Source organism: Galeopterus variegatus, unplaced genomic scaffold (assembly GCF_000696425.1).
Source record: "Galeopterus variegatus unplaced genomic scaffold, G_variegatus-3.0.2 Scaffold3654, whole genome shotgun sequence".
NCBI lineage: Eukaryota > Metazoa > Chordata > Mammalia > Dermoptera > Cynocephalidae > Galeopterus > Galeopterus variegatus.
The window spans coordinates 128487-152409 of record NW_007729765.1 but is presented as its reverse complement, the minus strand read 5'-3'; the positions used below and the strand labels follow the sequence as shown (position 1 = coordinate 152409).

The following is a 23923-nucleotide window of genomic DNA, read 5'->3' as shown; positions in this document are numbered from 1 at the left end:
AAAAAAAAAAAAAAAAAGGAGGTGGGAGGGAGGGATTACCTTTATATCTCTTTTTTTCCTCCTCGGTCAGATGTTCTGTACGTATTTTCGTTATCACATTCACATTGTTTACTGTGTACACCTTGAGAGATGTGTGCAAAAGAGAACAATGACACGGGGAATCAAAACTCAAAAAATAGCATAGCAAGAGCAAGAATGCTGAAGCCAAAAAAAAAAAAATCCAGCAAAATAAAAATGAAAAATGGTTAACAATCATTAGGATCCTTTAGGGAAATTATGCAAACTATCAACTTAGGAATGCATCAGCAGTTATTTTCCGTATTTGACAGTTTTAATACCGAGGAGTTAACAGTGACAGGCTGCATCTTCCTACTTGCCCTTCTTGTTGCTAAACAATCTCAAAAAATGCCCTGCAATTTCAGTTTCCCACCTGGATTTCTATTGTACTAGAGTACCCAAGCCTGTATCACCTACAGCTACTCATTTGCGGTCATCATAAGGTATTCCATACATTGCCAAAAAATTATAACTGCAAGAATAAATGGTCTGTTATCAAGGTTGGCTAAGGAATACGGTGGTGTGGAAAATCAAATGCAATAGTTAACAGAGAATTAACTGTATATGCCATATGTGGATTCCCAATGTTCAAAGCTGCAGAGAACACACTCAGCACTAGAATGACTGTTTCTAAATGTATCTTGCTGAGCACGATGTAAGCTTTCTTTGCTCACTCAGAGGCCACCAGAGGACCCTGCAGCACCTGGCTCAATCACCGCGAGCCGTCAATCCCTGCTATACTGCAGGACAAGGAAAAGGCCAGGAAACAGAGCTTTCCAGTTGATGAAATGCCAGATAGTTTGATTAACAGTCAGTCATCTCCACTATTATAATTATGTTTTAAATTCATGTATATTATGAAAATAGGCTGCAATCCTATTGATTACAATTAAGCTGATTTAAAAAACAGAGAGTCATAAGAGCTACTAACTACACAATATTTTTTTTAACCACTCAGGTTATAAAAAAAGATAAACAAGCACGTTAAATTCAATTCTTTCTGTTTTTTCTTTTTTTAAAGAAGTGACTAGCTTGTCATTCCCACTGGGACAACAGGTACAACATTGTTTCTCTACAGCATAGCTAGAGACCCCCTTAGGACATGCTACCCCATTTTCTGAAAGTCAAATAAGATAAAATTAAAAATCCAAGTGAAAGATATATTAGATAGTATACTTATTCCCCAGAGCATCTTCATGGCACAGATGCATGAGAAAATGTGAACAGACTCCTCATTTGCATAGAAGCTAAATAGCTATATTAAATCTTATTTTAAGAATTTCCTTTTACCTTTGCTTCGTAACCATTAACAACTTCTGCTTTATCTGTCCTCCAGCCCCAGAATCCGGATTTAGTTCTGATAAAAAGTGAACACCACAAATTTCTACATGTACAACATGCCATTCAGATTTATCCCTGCAGCCTTTACAGTTTTTTCCCCCCAGCTTAAGTTAGTGAAGGACACTTGGAAGTCTTGGTCCTATTGTCCACAAAAGGATGCTATCAATGACAGATGGCTTAAGCGTTCCCCACCCCCCTCCCACAGTAATTAATCAATTTGCCTCATCCAGGGCATAGAAAGCCTCCAGTCTTGGCTTCTTTACAAAAACTGCCAGCATGGGGGACAAAGGTGGGGACATTTATTGGACAGCTGTCCTAAAGAAGTGAGTGAAGATGACCAGCATCCAAGGGCTTGCTGCAAGGTGGTATCTGGGTCAGAGCATTTATCTGGGTCATCTTAATTGTGGGCACGGATGTCACAGCTCTATCTCCATAAGCAGCCACATCTCAATCAAGGAATTCTTAGAACAATGAGGCACAGACCATCCTGCACCTGGAAGAGAGCACTGGGGCAGGAGCTCATCACTGTGGTGAGCTGCTTGGAGAGGCTGCTAATGCCTGCAGAATGGCTTATGAGTCACATGTTTTATCAGGTCTGGTGCACCAGGGGAAAGGACATGAAAAGTGGTTTTCCAGCCCAGCTGTTGATTCCAGCTCTGTGGAACTACTTTTAAAGTAGCCCAGCATTCCAGCAGCAGCTGCAGAGTTGGTAATGTGCCCCAAATCCCAGTTCTTCAACTCAACATACTCCTGAGAAAAATGTCATATTTAAGAACCAAGAGCAGCCAAAAGGCTCTGATTCTTTTCAAAGCAGCTCACCCTGGGAAATGGTACCACTCACAGGGGAGCCCTGACCAGCCCTGCCATTTGTCTAGGACATCACATCCTAGCTCCAAGTGGCCCTGTGGAGGGCAACAGCCTGCCTTTTGCTCTGACCCCCAAGTGAAGTGGGATGTCAAGCAGGAAGCTCAGGGAATGGCAGCAGGGTAGCCAAGTCACAAAGAACATATGCTGTTATTTGCATTGTGATGTTTCTAAATGGTTTGCTTTTCTTCTAATGGGATTTAGTAAATGAAATCATTCCAGATGGCATGTAATGAGGTTATGTGTGTATTCTAGCCCATCAGAGAAAGGAGGAACCAGAGTTCTCATTCTCCTATGAGCTGTCTGCAATTAGCACAACATGGCCCACGGAGGGAAAGAGAAGAATCCTAAAGAGATTACACCAAATGCCATCTCCGACTTATACTTCAGAAACAAAATAATTGTCAGGGGGATTAGGGACCACATCTGACTGATTAATAAGCCACAGTCCCCTTTAGTCATCAATAATTGAAAATTGAGATATTTCCCTTCATTCCATCCTCAGTTCCTCCTCTCTGCTTAAGTCACTTAAGGACTGGCCTGTTAGCCCAGTTGGTTACAGTGCCACCTCGTAATACCAAGGTCAAGGGTTCAGATCCCCATACCAGCCAGCCACACAAAAAAAGTTTCTTGATAATCTTGGCATGGGAAATCATCGTTTCCTAGCACAGAGGCTTCTGAGGGACTGAAGGATGGCTGTCTGCTGCATGTCATCCTTCACATGTGCTGAGAAGTCTGGGCTTTGCTCTTCTCCTGAGAGACCACCAAGATGCTCACTCCCCCATCTGCTCTCTTGGCAGCCCTGGCCTTCTGCTGCCCTTTGCATTTCCACACTCTGACACCAGTTTAGTTATTAAACTCAACATCTACTCCCTGTTTTGAAACCAAGATCCTAATGACTGCTTGGCTCTAGATAAAGTTTGCATGCAGAGGCATCTAAAGATGACAGAACACCCTGCCTTCCTGTGCCTTTTCATTTCTGCCTGTCTCCACTGAGCCCACCATACCAAGGCCACTTAGCAGGCACTGTGTCCAGGCAGCTGCAACACAATTTTGAGAAAGGTTCTGAAGGTGGCAGGGAGTGTTTTGTTTGAGCATAATCTTTCAGAAAGGCAAAAAATCCAAACTACAACCAGAGAACATAAAGACCAAAAATTAATCTGGTGAGAGTATTAATTTACAAGCATCAAGCTCCCAGTACCAGAAGGAAGAAATGGACAAAAGTGATTATCCTAAAATGAGGGAGAGCCACACCTTCCAAATCCAGTCAAATGAACACTCACACATCTGGTTAGAAGATGTGCGCACTTTTTGTACCAGCAATGCTCACACACAAGAGTGACTCAAATCCCTGCCCAATGCATGACAAGCTCGCTGATCACACATTTAATTCTGAGCTCCACAAAAAAAAGCAGCTGTCTTCCACAACTTCTCTCTCAGCAACCCACTGTCAGTTGCAAAAGGAAAGTTAGCTTAAACAACTTGAAAACCCTGTGGCCATACAAATACAAAACATGCCTTAGTCCTCAGTACAAATGGAATGTGCTATCATTCCCATCTATACACAGTGGGTAACAGCCAGTAATCATCACCTTCTCTTCATAAATCACACTTAATAACAAACAATGACGTTAGCAATTCTGCTGATGAACTGCACAGGGAACAATGGCCCTTCTCATGACATCTTAGAGTCTCAGACTTCAGAGACTTCATCTCTAGATTCACCCCCTTATTTTTTCAGCTAAGGAAACAGAACACTGAAGAGATTAGGCCACTCGCCCAAAGCTCTGCTGATGGACTCAGTTTATCCAACTCTCCTTGCTGCTGAAGGGCTGCAGCAGTGGTGGCGGCCTCTTTCATCTTGCAGCATCATGAACAGAGTCCCAAGCTGAAGGTACCCTTCCTGTCTGCAGAGGAGTACGCTGAAGCCTGGACATGTCTTTCTAAGACCCTTCCAGACAAAGCTGTGGTCAGTCCCTAAACCTTGCTGTCCCTGGAAGACAACAGCTGTCAACTGGCTAGGCCAGTGCAAGAAGGCTGGCGAGAGAGAACTGATCCTGTCTTGAGGGATGTTATTACTCCTACCAAAGCAGTAGCAGCAGCACCTGGACACTACACAGGCTAGGCATTCAGTTTTTTTCTTCTGCTACAGATACCCTAAATTCCAGAGCTTCATCTAAATTAGAAGAAAAGGGCATATAACAAGTTCTATGTCTGAATGAACAGAAATCCCTCAGTTTTATTAACTAATTTTACATTGGAAACAAAGAAGAAAAGAAAAATAAAAAGAGAGGGCAGTTAGTATATTCATCAAGAGAAAAAAAGCCTAAATCCAGGATAATAGTGTCCATTTTAGCTCAGGTTATGTTACTTTCATTACAGAGAGCTGGATGTGAAATCCTAGGCAAATTCTAAGGGCTCTGGCTCTTTGGACTCCCCAGGTTCAGTGTGTCCACAGTAGAAATACTGAGGCTAACAGCTATGACAGCCTCTACTTCCCTTACACTCAAAGTCCCTCTATGCCCTCTGTGTGACCCAGAGACAGATGACTAGTGACGGTGTTCTCATCCAGATTAACCAAGACACAGACATCTGCAAAGAATTCTTCTTGAGTCTGGAACAGAACTGAACCCCCTCCAGACTTTTGCTCTAAACTATTAGGCCTCACGGAGAGAAAAAGAACCAAGTTTAACTATATAGCAAGTGTGAATTTGACTGACTAATATCGTACAATCAAATTCAATACTGGGTCAATTTTAGTTTCTGGAAACTCAAAACTCTATGGTTTGGGACTAGGGAGTGTTGTGGATCCACAAATACCAAAAGAAAAATAAGATTCGAATAAAATCCACTAGAAAGGGCTCATAAAAGAATATGAAAACATTTCTCCAAGACTTAACCACTATGCTATAAAAATGACAGACAGTGTAGGGTGTCAGCTATGGTTTCTATTTGGTTAGAGTGGATATCAATCTTAAAACCCCCTAGTATTAGAAAAAATACTATTAAATAAAAATACTATTAAAACCCACCCACATTAGAAAAATCCCAATCCATCCATAATTTCTAATTAATACATACACATCACCAAAGATGGCAGAAGGGGGATTAGACATTAAAATTTGGAGTCTCAATTCATACCTTTCAAAGGCAATATTTTTAGTGTCAAGGCTGGTGTTAATGACTGGGCTTGTGAGCCGCCTCTCAACCTCCCTGCCTTTTGGCTTCATCAGGTCCAGAGTGAGGCGTTCCATTTCCTGGGAAAGGTCAAGATGTTCAGTGGTGACCACTTTGTCATCATGGTTGACTTCCATCAACTCAGCCCAGTTGTCTGTTATTGGAAACAATGGCATAATTAAGCACAATGCAAGAAAGACGCAAAAACAAGGAAGCCTCATATGTTGAAATGCATCATCTTTCAAATTTTTCCTCCCAGGCACTATCTGATAAAACATAAAGAGTACAGATTATCAATTACCTACCTGCACAGGGATTATCTGGCCGGCTTTCCACAACTCATAGGAGGCTCTGGGCCATCTTCCCCAAAGACGCAGAATTTTAAAATATTTCATACTCTTTACTAGCAACACATTTCATATATTTCCTTTATAAAATATATTATTACAGAATTAATATAAATTATTTATGCACAACATTGGGTGAGCAAGGCCATTTCTTACCCTCCATTCAGGAAGATCATATCATGCCTGACTATGGAGAGAATATACAGATACACAATAGAAGGCTTGTACTCAAGGGCTCAGGAGAGTGAGACAGACACGTGTCACAGGGTAACAGTTTTGGGTGGTAAATGACATGTGCAAGGGAACTACCCAGACAAGAATTAAGATAGAGATGGAGAGCTGAATAATTAATAAAAATAACAACAACAACAAAATGCCCTAGGTAGGATCAGACAGATAAGGCACAAGAATGTGAACATGCTTTGACGGTTAAAATTCATTCTGTAATTTACGTTGAGCAGTGATTACTAAAACAGAATCACTCACCTTCTCCCTTAAAAATAAAACTACGCCTTCCTCTTATCCAGCTCATGTTTTCAAATCCCAGCAATGTGATATCGACACGTAATTTGGCACCACTCTTCCAGATGCGACAGACATCGTTTGGGCATATTCTGGAAACCAAGGGCACTGGAGGAGAGAAGTGTACTACTGAGAAAAACCCAAGGGTGAAGCAGAACACCCAGGCCAAGAAATCAGGATACGACTTTAATAAAAGGAGAGAAGTAGTGAGATGTGACCATCAAAGAGGACTGGACTTCTTGGCTCCCATGCTCACTATAAAGGAAGTTGCTCTTAAAAAATAAAAATGGACCTTCTGTTCAGAGAAAACTCTAAACGAATTTCCCAAGAGTATTCTCAATCCCGAAATGAACCCCACTGACTGACCCCCACCAGGGCTCTAGAGTACATCTATCTGGCCTCTGCTATTCACATGTGCTACTCTGGCCATATGGCAGGGGCCTACCATTATTGTCATAGACACCATTCAAAATATCAAATGTCTAAAATATGCCACTTTTTAACAAAACCTAAATCAGAGTGATTATCTGCATTAGAAAAGAATTCCTTTGTTTCTCAGAACAATCTGAAGTTCTCTTCTTTTATATTCTTTTTACTTGTTTACATGTTTCATTACAAATATGACTTCCCACCTGAAAGAGAAGTCTGGAAATGAAAATGGCTGATACCCTGGGAATTAGGAGTTATCATTAACCGGTCTACAAGAAATAAAAGTAGAACTTCTATGAATATACTGTCAGTCAATTGCCTTACATAATACTTCAGAGAAATACATCCATTTTGTAAAAAATAAGCAATTCCAATATTCACCTCATCTTCTTCCTTAGAATAACAGGTTAAAAAGAAGCACGCTGAACCACATAAGGAAATGAGTAAATTATAGTAAGTCTACTTATTAAAATTTTAACAATTTAAAGTGACATTTTAAAGGCAAATAATATGGGGCTGGCCAGTTAGCTCAGTTGGTTAGAGCACAGTGTTGTAACACCAAGGTCAAGGGTTCAGATCCCATACTGGCCAGCCACCCAGCCCCTAAAAAAAGAAAGAAAAAAACTATTAATATGGATAAAGGTCAGCTATAAGCAATGAAAGAAGACAAAACTGTCCATATACTATATTTCTAAATGTTGGAGGGGAAAGATCCTATGCATGGAAGAAAAGACTAGAAGGAAAAGACCCAAAGTGTTAACAGTAGTTGTGTTGAAGTGGGACTAGAGGTGATTATTTTTCCTCATTCTTCTCTATACATTTCCTAGATTTAAAAAAAAAAAAAAAAAAACGGGAAATTTTTAAAAAAAAAAAAAAAAATACGTGTAACTTTTATAAAGAAAAAAAATAAGCCTACATTCAGGCTAAGTAAATTCAGAAACAAAAAAATGGCAAGCCTACAGCCACTCACCCCAGCTGGTGAATTCCCATTTCATCTGCACATAGAAGTCCGGGGCCTGAAGGACAGACAATGGTTTAAAATAGATTACCCTTGGCATTAATAACTAGACACAAACACAGTAAGGATTAAAAAGGTTTTTAAAAAATTAAAGGAGAACAGAGAAAATAAGAAGAAACAAAAGAGTAAACTCACTGAAATAAACACTTATTTCATATTCAGGCTGTTATTTTACCTTGGTATAAACTATGTCCAGACAGTTAAGAAAGTTAACAGAAAGCAACAAGATTGGAAGGGGATAATTATAAGTCAAACCTGACTTGGGGGTTCAATCAGGTTACTAACAGTAACAGAAAGACAAGCCTGGGAAGACAGCCTTAAGTACTGCCACCACTGTGGTTAACAGACTATTCTGAGCAAAGACAAGGAATGCCAATTCCATCTGTTCTATGGGGAACTTGACTGCAAAAGGCTTTGTGCGCTGGGAAGTGCTTTGCCACACTGTGAAACTAAAAGAGGCTGCTAGACATCATTTCCCTGGGAAGTGGATTTTCCCTCTAGTTAACAGAAGATTTTGCCCCACTTTCCTATTAAACTTTTAGAATTTGGCTTCCTGAGGTTTTACACAACCAGAGCAGCCATATTTAGGATTATTTTCTTATCTACCATCAATTCTTCTAGAAAATTCTTGAAGAGCTACTTAAGAAATTCAACAGTTCCATCCCAGAAGAGAAATTCTAGAGATTCCAGGTGTTTTTCTGTTCCTTCAAACTCTCAAGGCTTTGCCATAGTTTTTAACAAAAGAACAAGGCAGGTAGACCAGGAATCTAGCCTGGAGTAAAACCAGCCAGGATTCCAATGATGGGCAAAGATAACCTCCAAGAGGTGGCTGATAAGATAGGCTGGCTCTGTTATAAGAAGCCACTGTCGAAAGACAAAACATCAACAATAGCCTCTGGTGCCACTAAGAACACAGGTCATTTTGGGACTGTCTATAACTTCAAGCAGAGAGTACAATTCAGTGCAGTCCACTGTTATGGATTAATACAGGTAAAAAAAGAAAATCCTTAACACTGAATTTTTAAATTTTGTGACCCCATGTTAAATAAGTCATTTTCTGTTTTGTCAAATGGGCAAATGATGTTTTTATTTCCTCTTATAGTAAGTTAGATAAGAAAACAATAATCCATGTGATCTTTGCACACTCACAAATACACACCTATTTTTAAAACAATGCATGCAACTACTTCATATTTCATGAGAAGTTTCATTTTAGTACATGGGAAATGAATATCTTAGGCATGATTTAGCTTAAGTGTCAGAGAAATTTTTTTTTTAAAAGGAGTGCTCAAATAATGAACAATGATTGCCATAATTATAAAAAAGTTGCTCCTTTTCTCATTAGCTATTAATTTTTCTCACAAATTATGTTTTAACTAAAGTTGTAAAGCTAACCTATCTAGCAAATAACTTTATAGATATTTGGGGGAGCTCGCTTCTGTGCTTAAATTGAAAATAAACAACATGAAAACTGAACCACTGATACTTTCTTGTCACCTGCTGCCCTGGGAATATTGCACATGGTTTACCAATAAGATTGTTCTCTCAAATAACAAAGATTATCTGAGGAATGGCAAACATTATTCAAAACAATCCATGAATGTAGAAGTAAATGTTTTTAAGAAAGGCCTCTGGGGGCCAGCCCGTGGCTCACTCGGGAGAGTGTGGTGCTGATAACACCAAGTCCACGGGTTCGGATCCTATATAGGGATGGCCGGTTTGCTCACTGGCTGAGCGTGGTGCTGACAACACCAAGCCAAGGGTTAAGATCCCCTTAACCCTATTAAAAAAAAAAAAAAAAAAAAAAAAAGAAAGGCCTCTGAATGTCATAGTGCTCATTCACTTTAATTCGTAAGACAAATAAACTGCCCAAAGCCAATAGCTGCATATAAATAAAGGCAATGGATCAGAAACCATAAAATAGTAATGGTTAACAAGGAGAAGTTACATACAGACCTCTGAACCTCAACAGGCCCTCAACATTCCTGCACAGTAATGATGCTCATTACAACTTCCTTGAGATTACCTATGCTCAGAGTGCTACTTTTAAGAAAGCAAGCACTTAGACAAATTAATTGTGATTAATGTCCATTTTCCTTAAGTTTTTTTTTAAATTTTGTTGTGTTTTTTGGTGGCTGGCTAGTACTGGGATCTGAACCCTTGACCTTGGTGTTACAAGGCAGCATTCTACTCAGTTGAACTAACTAGCCGGCCAAGTTATAATTTTTAAATAACACTTAAAAGGGTAGGCCCAGTGATCTGGAAATGTAATTTGTAAAAGACCCCAAAATTCAATAAGTTGGAAAGGCAAGGAATAACACTATTTGGTACTCAATACATCGTCTTCACTATTCATAAACCGCTTTAGGAAGGCACACAAGGATATCAAACTATGTCTCCAGCTATTTTATCAGCATTTAGTTCAAGTTACGGCATGCCACATTTTTATCGATACCTCAAGAATTTTTTGGAGCAGCTCAGGAACTCCCTGTAGAGCCATAGATGTGTTGTGGTAGTCTCGATGCTGAAGAACTGTGTACACCATCTCGGGATCGCCAGTGCTCACAGCCTCGTGTAAAACTGGAAAACAAAAGGGTGAAATTTAATCACCAAGTATTCTCATACTTTCTGACAAATTCCACAGCCAGTCTGAAAACTATCTGTACAGATCAAAAACCAACATTTTCTTCAAAGAGGGAGAGAGTCCAACCTGATCGTTTATTACCATGACTTCTGACTGCTAGCTCTTAACTGAGTAAAAAGAAAATAGAGCACTCTTAGCCTCTTGATCAAACCCTATCCACCGTACCCCTACCCCCCCTCTTACTGCTGGTTCTGATATCCTGCCAACATTTTCAGAGAGCTGGCTTTAACTGTGCAATCACACAACTCTGGTGACATGTAGATCTGGAAGGCAGGGCTCATGCTTATGAGTATCCTCGCTCAGTCAACACAAAATTCCTCTGACCAACAGTAACAAAGTTTACATAAAAGTGAAATGCCAGGATTTACTGGAAGAAGCTATTTCTAGCCATAATTTCTTTTTGATTTTTGCCTATCGTGATGGATTCAGTGGAGTTACCACCATATTCCCGGAGTAGAACTTGTCTTCACACTCATGTAGAGTGGGAAGAGTTTGCACCGAGAGCTGTTTCAGGATGAGTACAATTCAGGCCATTGTACTGCACATGGGGAGCCTGCATCCCAGCTCCAGCTCCTTGCACCCACCCCAGTCCCAAGAGAGGAACAGTCTTAAAATAAAGATGACTCTGAGAACTATGATTGAGACTGGCCTTTACTCAGAAAGAAAAAACAAAATTAATGACTTTAAATTATTTTAAAAGTATACATGCCTGTCCATCCCTGACCATTTTCTTTTGTCACATCTGCTTTATGTCGAAGCAAGACTCGAGCCGATTCCAAATGTCCCAAAGAAACAGCAAGATGCAATAATGTTCGACCTCGTGGATCCAGAGCCTCCACATTCTGTGAAATAAACACAGGCATCTATATCATTGGATATATTTCATGAAAACATGGAAATATGCTTGAGAAATAGATTAAATACAAAAAATAGAATACAATATTTATACATTCATTACAGGAACATATGTAAAAGGTTATGTTTGCATATAGACACAAAGTACAAATTTGGGGACTATAAATAAAGATGATAGTTACTGAGTTCCTTTTCTATAAAGTTAAGTGCCTAATAAATTAACATTCGCAATAGGCCTCAGAATATCCAACACAACTTTAACCTCTCAACAGCACTCAAATTCAGTCTAAATAAGGCTAGGAGCTTTCATGAAATGCAACACAGTATGACATGGAAAGTGGGGGATTTCTGAAGCACATATCGGCATTCAAGTCTAGAACAGGAAGTGCAAGACTTTGATCAAAACTGAAAGTACAAAAGATAATTTGGGTCAAAATAAAATTACATTCTCTAGACGGATTCCCACCGAAACAACACTCTCAATACTGAATATTGAGTTACAAGTGCCCTGAAGTAGCACATAAAATCCAGTAGCACCAGCAGGTCTTACAGATGCCAGGCATATATGTAGATATATTTATACAAAAATGTAAGAACACACACACATCACTTCAGGCCATGCCCTTGAGGGTTTTCTTCTCCATGCTAGACATACATATTTGGCTTTTATCTCTTTATTCCTATTCTGCTGCTCTGGTCTTCCTTTTGGTACCCACACTGGGTCTCCAGAACCGAGCAGCAGTTTCTCTGGTGTAAGCTAAGTCTGAATAACTGGGCACTGCTGCAAAACACAGCTCTGAAAGTTCTTCCAAGGACACAATAAACTGCCATGGGACTTCTGGAATGTAAAAGCATTTTAAACGCTATAATACTTCTTAGAAAATATGCTTTATCTTCATTTGAGATGCAAGTTGCCCAGGCACTAACTGCAGTCTCCGCAGATATACAGAATGTGCCACGGGAAAGTGAAGCAGGACTGTGAATGAACAAACACAATCCAATAGCTATTGAATGGATCTCTTTGTTTTGCTAAAATTATGTCATAGCTATCATACAGCGAAGATAAGAACCGTTATCAAGGAATAATAAAAGTGGCTGAAGACATTCTGCTAGCTGAACACAAGTCCTCCTGGACCTCCCAGGAGCTGAAATACCATTGTATCCCCTGGAACATGGTCCACACCACCTCCCAGATGCCCTGACTTTTCCCAAGGGTATGGCTTGCTCATTGCACCAAAGACACTGAAAATTCCAAAGGGATCCAAATCTTATATTTCCCAGCTTCCACCACCGTAGTCTCTAACTTGCATTAAATAATTGTCTTCTTTAAAGTAACAAGGCTATGAATTTATAAGCTATGAACACAGTTGAAGTTTAGCAAGAAAGAAATAATTAGCAAACCCATTATCTTCCTACACATCTATTATATAAACTAAGCATTTTCTTATGCAACAAATTCAATCCCCGTGAAAGGTGCTAGGTTTAGCACACTGCCTGCCATAGAAGAGGTGCTTAACAATATTTATCACATGAAAGGAGAAACTCTACTTACTGCAACTCACACCCCAGAACAAAACTAACATCTCAGACTAAGGATTAACACTCAAGCTCCTAGGCAATGGTCAGATATGATGTACAATATAAAAACCAAATACATTAAGTTGTTAACTTTTTTCTATTTTGGACCATAGAAAAAACATGTGTATAAGCCATAGAGCAGCACATTTTGCTTAACTAATTATAACTCTTCATAGCCTCCTGTCCCTTTCTCACTTGAAATGAGGGGAGAGAAAATATAATATATTATAGTGAGAATATGATTTAAAAACAATGGGTGAATAAAGATTAGAGGGGAAATGAGTAAAACAGAAAATAGACAAACAACACAGAGGCTGGCTGGTTAGCTGGGTTAGAATGTGGTGTTTCAACACCAAGATCAAGGGTTTGGGTCCCCATACCAGCCAGCTGCCAAAAGAAAAAGAAAAACAATAAAGAAAATCAACAAAACCAAAAGCTGGTTCTTTGAAAATGTCAACAAAATTGACACACTTTTAGTTAGATTGACCAAGAAAAAAAGAGAGAAGACTGAAATTACTAAAATCAGGAATGAAAGAGAAAATGTTATTACCAACTCTACAGAAATAAAAAGGATTATACAGTAATACTGTGAACAACTGTACGTCAACAAGTTAGATAACAGATAAAAAAGACAAATTCCTAGAAGGACACAAACTAGCAAAAGTGACTCAAGAAGAAATAGAAAATATTAATAAATCTATAGCAAGCAAAAAGATTGAATCAGTAATTTAAAAACTCTCCACCATGAAAAGCAGCCCCAGATGGCTTCACTAGTAAATTCCATGCAACATTTAAAGAAGAATTAATACCAATTCTTTACAAACTCTTCCAAGAAATAGAAGAAGAAGGAAAATTCTCAACTCACAGTATGAGCCCAGTATTATCCAGATGACAGATGCATCATAAGAAAAACACAAGACTAATATCTCTTGTGAATATACAGGCAAAAATCCTCAACAATATATGAACAAACCAAATTCCCCAACATATAAAAAGGGTTATTATATACTATGACCAAGTAAGGTCTATCCTACAAATGCAAGAGTAGTTTAACATCTGATCATCAATTAATGTAACACACCACATGAACAGAATGAAACAAAGACACACGATCATCTCAACAGACCCAGAAAAAGCATTTGAGAAAATCCAACACCCTTTCATGATACAAAACAAAAACAAAAACAAACTTTCAACCAACTAGGAATAGAAGGGAACTTCCTCAAAGAGTATCTATGAAGAACCCATAGCTAACATTTTACTTAATGGTGAAAGACTCGATGCTTTCCCCCTAAAATAAGGAACAAGACAAAGATATCCTCTTTCACTACTCTATTCAACATTGTATGAGGGCACTTCAAAAAGTATGTGGAAAAACAGAACCAAAAGATAACATGAATCTTTCTGTGAACCTTTTTGAATTACCCTCCCACTAGAGGTTCTAACCAGGGCAATTGGGCAGGAAAAAGAACTAAAAAGTATCCATATTGGAAAGGAAGAAGTAAAAGACAACCCACAAGATGGGAGAAAATATTTGCAAATCATATATTGATAAGGGCCTAGTATACAGAATACATGAAAAGCTCTTATAACTCGACAATAAAAAGTCAAATAACTCAATTTTAAAATGGGCAAAGGATTTAAACTGACATTTCTCAAAGAAGATGTACAACTCGTCAATAAGCACATGAAAAGATGCTCAACATCACTAACTGTTAGAGAAATGCAAATCAAAACCACAGTGAGATACCATTTCACACCCACTAGGATAGCTACAATCTAAAAGACAGACAATAAGTGTTGCAAGAATGTGGAGAAACTGGAATGTAAAGTAGTGCAGCCACTTTGAAAAAGAGTTGGCAGCGGGCCAGCCCGGTGGCGCACTGCTACAGTGCGCCTCTTGGGAGAACGGCGGAGCTCCCGCCGAGGGTTCGGATCCCACATACAGACCGGTTCCCGCTCACTGGCTGAGCGAGGTGCGGGCGCAACACCGAGGGTTGCGATCCTGTTGCCGTCCCGGTCCGGTGCGACACTGAGGGTTGCGATCCGTTGCCGGACACGAAAAAAAAGACAAAAAGGAAAAAGAGTTGGCAGTTCCTCAAAAAGTAAAACACAGAGAGACCATATGTATGACCCAGCTATTCCTCTCCAAGAGAAATGAAATATACATACCCAGTCAAAAACTTACAAGCAAATGTGCACAGCAGCATTATTCATAATAGCCGAAAAGTAGGAACAACCCAAAAGTCCATCAACTGACAAATGGATAAACAAAATATAATGTATCTATAAAAATGGAATATTATTAAGTCATAAAAAGGAATGAAGAACCACAACATTATGCTAAGTCAAAGAAGCCAGACATAAAAGGCCATATTGTATGATTCTAATTATATGAAATGTCCAGAATAGGCAAATCTATTACAACAGAAGGTAGGTTAGTGGTTAGCTGGGGCTGAAAGGGTTGGAGAGAAATGCAGAATGACTGCTAGGGGTATGGGGTTTCTTTCTGGGGTGATGAAAAAGTTCTGGAACTTGACAGTGGCAGTGGTTGCATAACTCAGTGAATATACTAAAAACCATTGAATAGTACACTTTAAATGGATAGACTAAGGGATAAGTGAACATTAAACATCAATAAAAATGTTTAACATAAAAAGGTGTTTAAAAAATCAACATGTATGTGTTTATATGTAATACCTGAAACTAATCTATCATCTATATACCATTTGAAAAGTTGCCTAATTTCTCTTGAGCTTCAGTTTGCTCCCTTATAAAATGGGAACAAAAAAAAACACCTACCTTAGAGTTCTTACAGGGTAAAGGCCTTAACTTAGTACAATGCTCAACAGCACGGTAAGCACTAACAAGGTTAGTTCTCATTATCATACACCCACACTATGTAATTTCATATAAGCTGTTACTTTCTTCCCAAAACGGATTTGTTTAAATTGTATTACAGTTAATAGTGGGGCTTAGGATCTTCAACTGATGATAATAGTTCAGAAAGCAAGGGCTTTCAGAATTCAACTGGAATTCACTTTTGATCATTTAGGTCTTCCCTTTAAGTTTCTTCAGCCATGAGCTGTATCAGATTAAAAATAGCTACCCCTTTTAACTATGAATGTCCCAAAAGAACACAAGGAATAAGATTTCTGCACATCTTCCTATTGGCTAATCTAAGCCCATCCACTTTTCTTGCTCAAAAGCCTTCTTTACCATTCTGCCATACTCCTCCAGAGGCAGTAAGCGGCCAAGCTTCGAGGGCAAGCTGCAGAGCCAGACAACCTGCGCCCCATTTCCAGCTTCCTCATAGCCTCGGGTGAATTATTAACCCTTCTGTGCTTCGGTTAGGTACCAAGCACATAATAAGCGCTCCACAAACTATCACTGTTACCTCTGCAGTACAAGGGGAACCCTCCAGCAAGAGGCTAACAACTAGCCCCTCCTTTCTCTCAACAGTCAGCCACTCTCACTGTTTCACACCCTGGTCCTCCTCGGCTGTGGCCCCCACCCCAAGTCAGGTGGTAAGAGATATTGCATAGGCCGGTTTCCTGCGGTTAGCCTGAGTTTTCCTGCGGTTAGCCTGAGTCCTGATGGCCTCAGGGGGCACACTGAGAGTAGGAACTAGGCTCTCTGTCTTGGATGTCCAGCCCCTGGCTCACTGCAGGCCTCCAGCTAACAGGCACAGACTTGAATGTGTGTCCAGGGGCCTCCCCTGGGCTGCACCAGGCTGGCGGAAAAACCCCGGGTGGTTCCCTGGCAGGCTCCAGGTATTGCAGCTGTCTGGAATGTTCTCTTCCTCTTGCCTGGGTGCTGTGCTTTCACCTGCTGGCTTCCTAACAGGATGGTTCTGGAATCAGGCCTCATCTACCACCCTCCACCCCACCCAGTCCCAAGGTTTTCCCTACCCTGCTTAAGGTGCACACACTCACCTTTGCATTTGTCCCCTTAAGCACTCCTTGTTCCCTTCAAGGCGTTCAAGGCCAAAGGAGGTTAACAGACCTCTCTAGTTAAGCAACATAACCAGAGCACAGTTTCAACTTCAACAACCAACATCAAGACCCCACTGAACATTAAAGATGGGTTAAGAGGCACTGCTGAACAAATGCTGAAGGTCAATCTCATAGATGGCAAAGTTACACAAACACCAGCTATTAGCCAGACTGTGGTGCTTGGGCTGGCTCTCACACACACACACACAGGAACATGTGCTTATCCTCTTCATCGGGATAAACTTGATTCTTTTAGTACTGTTGTTCCTGGAACAAAATAAAATTCTTACAACCACCAGTGTGCCTGCCTCGAGACTCACTCGTGTGATGGAAGGAATGAAGGAGTGGATGGCAGAAATTCACTGGCTCACAGCTCGTTTTACTGTTGGGTGATAGAAATTTTTTAATTATGCAACCAATACATGTTTCTCATAGAAAAACTGGATCATACATAAAAGAAGCTAGATTCCCAGGTTTATAAATGATGATTATATTAACAGCAGCTAATTCTCACACCAATCCTCTGTTGTGGGTGCTCCTATAAGTCCCATCTTAGAGATGAGGAAACTGAGGTGAAGAGGCTCAGTTGCATGCTTAGCCAGTGGCTGAGCCAGAATTTGAACCCAGAAAGTTGGACTCTCTCCAAATCCTGTATTCGTGTATTTTTTTTTTTGCAAGAAGCTCAGAAAGAAACTAATATTTAGTTAGCATCAACAATTCATTCATTCATTCTCAATGGTATCACTCCCATTTACTACATGCTTGCACTTTCAGATCCGTTATCTTTCGGATCCTCTACAATCCTGACATGCAGGCTTTGTTACTGAAAGAAGCATAGCAGAGGTGTTAAGAATACAGGATTTGCCTGGAAATTCTCAAGGAAAATTTCAAATCCTCCCCCTATTTTCCAAGTCAGGAACTCCTTCCCCTTTCTGGTTCTGTGATATTTTGCCCCTTTTTGACTTTGTGGTACTTTGCTCCTTTTTGTTAGTCTTTCTGGACCACTCTTATCAATTCTAGGCAATCCCATTCCCTGCTACCTCCCACTTTCCCACCTTACCAGGGAGCTCAGTAGTATAACTTGGTGAACCAGTAGAATACTGCCTGGGTTCAAATCTTGGCTCCGATCTTTACATCTGTCTGACCTTGGGAAAGATCTCTAACCTTTCTGAGCCTCATCTACAAAATGAGAGGGAATAGTGTTCTATGATCTTCTGTGATAATTCAATGTGATTTTATATAGATAAAATATGTTATGGATAAAGACATACATATACTTATATACATCAACATAGACATGTAGGTTTATACATATATATCTATATTTACATATATCAATATCTAGATATATAGTTGATTTCATATAAATCACAATCTGTATTTATGTTAATTACATACTCATTTGCCTATTTACTATTCTGTTTCTTGCCACAAAATTCCAAGCTCCACTAGGACAGAAAATTAGTATGACTTGCTATCATTCCATCCTCAAAGCCTAGAATAGTGTCTGGAATGTAGTAGGTATTCGATGAATATTTCTGGAATGAATGAATGAATTGTTGATGCTAACTAAATATTAGTTTCTTTCTGAGCTTCTTGCAAAAAAAAAAAATACACACATACAGGATTTGGAGAGAGTCCAACTTTCTGGGTTCAAATTCTGGCTCAGCCACCGGCTAGGCATGCAACTGAGCCTCTTCACCTCAGTTTCCTCATCTGTAAGATGGGACTCACAGGAGCACACACCCCAGAGGACTGGTGTGAGAATTAAATCTAAGACTGCACATAATACACTTCAGTGTGGGGCTTAGCAAAATAATAAGCTTTTGGCATTACACGTGATGAAACAATTCAGCAAAGGAAAGTAACATGCCCAGGCTCACAACTTAATCAGCATAAGTGCTGGCCATCAAACCCAAATGCCCCCATGCCACAGAGGTGGGTGGCTGTTTTGCAAAATTAACAGAGGATCTAGATAAATATGAAAGCAACAAAATACTTCCTGCCATGTATCTTAATAATATCAATTATCAAATTCTTGACCCTGAACCAGTTACATAATTTGCAGGGCCCAGAGAAAAATGAAAATGCAAAAAACCCTTATTCAAAAATAGTAAAGAATTTCAAGACAGTAGAAGCAGAGCATTAAACCAAGCACAAGGCCCTGTGCAACTGCACAGGTCTCATGCCCATGAAGCCAGCCCTGTCTGACCCCATAAATGGCCAAGTTTCGGGACTGAAATTGTCACGACAGTCAAGCTTCCACAGTCAAGACATTCTCCACGAATACACTTCAACTGTCTCTTCGCCAGAGGAAACTGGTATACCGTGAAATGATTCACAGTGACAACCAATAACAGAGTCAAAACCAAATAATTACCAAGTATGAAAATTCTTCCTTGACCTCCCTGTTAGTCAAAGGCATTAAGGACCAATTTACTCCAGGAAAATGTGCTGCAAAATTATACTTGCCTAATTACAAATGGCCTTAACGTTTTTCAAGGTAAGAGGCACAGAGAACTCTCAATGAACACTCTCATTACAGCTGCAGGAAAAAGAGCTAACTCAACTGTGTCACACTTCAGATTATAAGCCAAGACTTTGTTCTTATCTTATCAAGCAGTTAAACTCTTTCCTTCACTTTCAAATAATAGAAAGCCCACTGTTTTCATACATCAGTATTGAAAGAATATGTGGTTTAATGATGAACCTCTCTATGAAATAGGATTTTAATTCTGGTACTTTCTTTGTACTTTCAACATTTTGCAAGCTGGGCAGCCACTGTACTAAGGAAGTACAGGTGCAAAAAGAAGCAGATGCTTAAAAACCGGAACTGGTCATTTTTTAAGCATAATAGATGAGACTCAGAGAAAGAGCTAAGAGTAAAATGGTGAAGGATTCTCTCAGAGCCACGTCTGGTAATAGAGAGGGAATTAAACCATCAGGTATACTGCGAGGCCTAATGGTGAATCATTTGGTCTAGGAACATGTCTCAACTAATTAAAACAATGACTTATAAAAGTGTACTCTGTCTGGAATCCTTCTTTAAATGAAAAAAGGGGACTTTCGACTTCCCATGGGTGCTCAATCAACTTAAAATAAATATGGCAGGTTGCAAGGACATGCCTAGCAGTAATCGTTTACCAAACATGGTGATGCTGTCCTTGCTCGATTTTTGCTAACCGAAAGAAAATCAATGCTCCTTTTCCTCTAAATTTTCTTTACAATTATAGGGTCAATTTTGAACCATTCAAAAACCAGGTCTTTAACACACTGAATAAAAGGAATAAAGCCAAGAACAATTACACCAGATTTCATGGGTAATTGCAAATTTTTTCTAACTGCTAAATTTGTTATCCTGTAACCCATACCTCCCAGAATTGCTGGGATACCTTTAAAGCACAGTTTCTCAACCAAGACACTATTGACGTTTGGGGCCAGATAATTCTTTGTTGTGGAGGGTTGTCTTGTGTACTGTAAGATGTTAAGCAACATCCCTGGCCTCTACCCACTAGATGCCAGGAGCACCCAGTCCCCACCTGTAACAATCAAAAATGTCTCCAGGCATTGCTAAATGTCCCCTGGGGGGCAAAAATCACCTCTAATTGAGAACCACTGCTTTAAAGACATGGCAATAAATAAAAGACAAGGAATCAAAGCACTTTAGAACAGGAAGGGATTTTAAGGAGCCTGAGCACCAGTGATTCTCAAACTTGACTATGTTTCAGTCTCCCTGGGGAACTCCTGAGACTTGCCCAGACCTATCAATCAGTCAAGAACTGGGTTTGTTCACATCAGTACCAACATCCTCATTCTACAAATAAGTTAATGTGACCCAGAGGGGGAAAATACCTAGCCCAAGGTCACAGGGTGAGTTAGAACCTGGACTCCAAAACGAACCAAGCCCTTCCTTACAAGAATGTCTGTTGTTCTTATGTCTTGGAGGCAGCAGAGCCTAATAGTGGTTAAGACGGTGCCCTCCGGAGTCAGCCGTCCTGATTTAAAATCCCGACTTGGTATGAGCGGCCTTGCACAAGGCAGGTAACCTCTGAGAGCCTCAGTTTCCTTCTCTGTCAAATAGAATAATAATAGTACCTACCTCCCAGCGTTATTGGAAAGGTTAAGAAATAATGTACAAAAAGCCCTTGGCACAGGGTCTGGCACAGTAAGCACTCAATAAACGTCCTATTAGCATTATTGTCCAACGACCGCAAAGTTGAAGGGGTCTGCGGGGCACCGGGGCAGAGGACTGGAAATGAGCTCAGGGAAGAGAAACGACCCCCTACCCGTCCCCTCCAGCCCCCACCGGAGAGAGCCCCGCCCCGCCCTCACCTGGCCCCGCAGCTCCTTCTCCAGCTGCCGGTAGTCGTTGTTCCAGACCAGGAGGTGCAGGGGGAAGTGGACGCTGGCATCGGAGGCCGAGGACATGGCGAGGAGGCCGCAGCCGGGGCCTCGCTGCCCGCCTGCCAGAAGCCGCGGCCCCGGCGGGGTCTCCGGCGCCCGCCCACCCGGCGGCCGGTGAGCGAGAGGACAAGACGGCGAGCGAACGAGCGAGGGACGCCGCCGGGCGGCCTAGCGGGCTGCGTGCGGGGCGCGCGGGAGGTCCGGGGTAGCGGGCCGGGTCTGAGACCGGGTCGGCCGCGCCCACCCCGCGCCCCGCCGCGCTCCCTCCCGAGCTGACAGTTCGCGAACAGACTTCTGCAGGCGAACTGCCCCAAACGGGGAAGTGCGGGGGGGCGAACCACCGCACGCCGCGGCGGGAGGGGGCGAGGCCAGGCACCGGGCCCGGGGGCCGCTCAGTCTCACCCACCTCCAACTCCACACCGCGAAACTCGGTGAAGCATAAAACACAGAGCTGTGGTTCCCTCCCGTGGCCCTGGATCTCGACGTGGAAAACTCGGTCCACCCGTCACCAGCCTCTTTCCCCCTTCTTCAGCGACCCCAGGTGGTTCGGTCCACAACTGGGCCTCTTCCATTGGTTCTGCAGTCAGGGGGTGACAGCAGGGGCCTGGACAAAACCATTCCGGCAACTGACTCCTTTGCAGCCTTTTTGGACCAGGGCAGATCCTTCTAGGATTGGTCAGAAGCCATTTTGAAAATGGGCAACTCCAAACAATTTTAAGAGAGGAACTTTAAGCCCTGCAGAAGTGGCTTCAAATATTTGCATGATAAGGAGATCTATCAGAATTTCTCAACCTCGCACATTTCCAACTGTGTAATTATTTGTGAGGGGGTCGTCCAGTGCTTTGTAAGATGTTGAGCATCATCCCTGGCCCTCTCTACCCATTCATTGCCAGTAGCACCCTCCAAACTTGTCTCCAGACATTGCCAAATGTCCCCTGGGGGAGAAAAATCGCTCCCAGTTGAGAAACACTGTTCTGTCTGAATTCCTCCAAACTGGGTTATCATTCAAAGCCACCTACAAGTGTCATTTTTAAGCAAGCCATTTGGATTTGGGGTTATAGCTGAAAGAACTAATACTTGTATATAATATCCAGATTTGACCACATTCTGCAAATATGAAGTTCATCCTTTGGGTTTCAACCCCAGGCACTCTGCCTTCTTGACTCAATGAAGAACCAAGTTAACTACTCACCAGCTTGAGCTTTCTGCTTTTGCTTCTACTCAGCTGTCTACAAGACTACAGAGCTGGGAGAAGTTATTCAATGCATCCTGAAAACATTCCGTCTGCATTCTCTGCTTATGCACATTCAGCTTTTCAGATGCCTGCAACAACAGCTGTTCAAGAATCCTAGCCTAATCCATTCTCCACACATGTGGAGCCCAGAAGATTTGTGAGTTGTCGAACCAAAACAATGTGTAGGAGTATCAGGATAGCACCCGGAGGTTCTAACTGTGGAATGTGTGGGAATTAGGTGGTTATTCCCACATTACACATTTATCACACTGGAGAGATGGACCCAAGGCCAGTGATTCTGAGTCCTCTTCTGGCTCTTCTCATTCTTTAAGATGATTTGTGCAACTTAATCTTCTTCCTCTTCATCATCCTATGTTTATTGACCTTTTCTCCTATCTCACTCGTCCAAAAACTCCACAATGGCAGGGACCACATCCGTTCTGCTTAGCGGAGTACCTAAAACCATACTAGTACCTGGTTCCCAGTAGGCACTCAATGATTTGCTGAATGGAGATCATATCTGTGTTTATATGTAACACATACAATAAATATTCATTAGTATTAGGGTCACATCTCTTTTCTCTTCCACACTGATTAACTTCATTTCATTGTGTTTAATCTCACACCATCCTATAAATTACTCTAGGTTAGCTATTCTTATTCTCAAATTCCAAGTATATGAACAAAAGCAGTAATTGGAAAATAATAGTAATATCAATAATAAGAGAAGCTGTATTTATTGAGGGCTTACTAAGGATCAGGCATACCACATTTTCCCATAACTTATTCCATTTGTCCTTAGCCAGACAGTAAATATTTAGCTTTGCTGGTCATGCAGTTTTGTTGCATATTCTTCTTTCTCTTTTTTGTCTTTCCCTCTCTCTGTTCTCCTTTTTCTTCTTACAACCCTTTAAAAATGTAAAGATTACTCTTAGGTAGAAGGCCATACAAAAACAAATTATAGACTAGAGGTAGACAACACATTATTTCCATTTGGAAGATGAGATTAAAACTGCAGCCTAAAGAAGTAATCATCTAGTTTAATCTTATTCACTTAATTTAGTGTAGATCTACCCCCAGTAGACTATAAGTTCCATAAAGACTAGAAATTTTGTCTTCTTTGCTCACTCCTGTTTCTCCTGTGTCTGGAACAGTGTGTGGAACATAGCAGGTACAAAATAAATATTTATTGAATAAAGGCATAAATGAATGAACTTGACTTAACCATTGATTGCCTCCGGGAGGTTGTGGCTGCAGACTTCTGGTTACAAGATTGTACTGCTCCCCTGGTATTAAACAGTGCTGAGACGAAGCGAATCTCTTCCAGAGTGGGAGATCCAAATTTAAGATTTAGAGATGTAGGACAGACGACGCTGGGGTAGGCACCTGCCCTCACTCAAGATGGTGACAAGGCAACATGCCCTTTCCGGTCACATGACCTGCCAGTCTCAGAAGGAC

The 23923-nt window shown here is 40.9% G+C and overlaps 1 protein-coding gene across 1 annotated transcript; it reads right to left on the bottom strand.

The window, feature by feature from the left end:
• Positions 1 to 47: 47 nt before the first annotated feature.
• On the bottom strand, positions 48 to 21803 carry LOC103601258 (ankyrin repeat domain-containing protein 13A-like). The gene is given in 9 exon segments (XM_008585650.1): positions 48 to 121; positions 5404 to 5593; positions 6273 to 6416; positions 7708 to 7753; positions 10211 to 10335; positions 11109 to 11241; positions 21160 to 21393; positions 21396 to 21536; positions 21741 to 21803. Coding segments are annotated over 9 exon segments (1089 nt in total). The 3' UTR covers positions 48 to 108.
• Positions 21804 to 23923: the final 2120 nt, after the last annotated feature.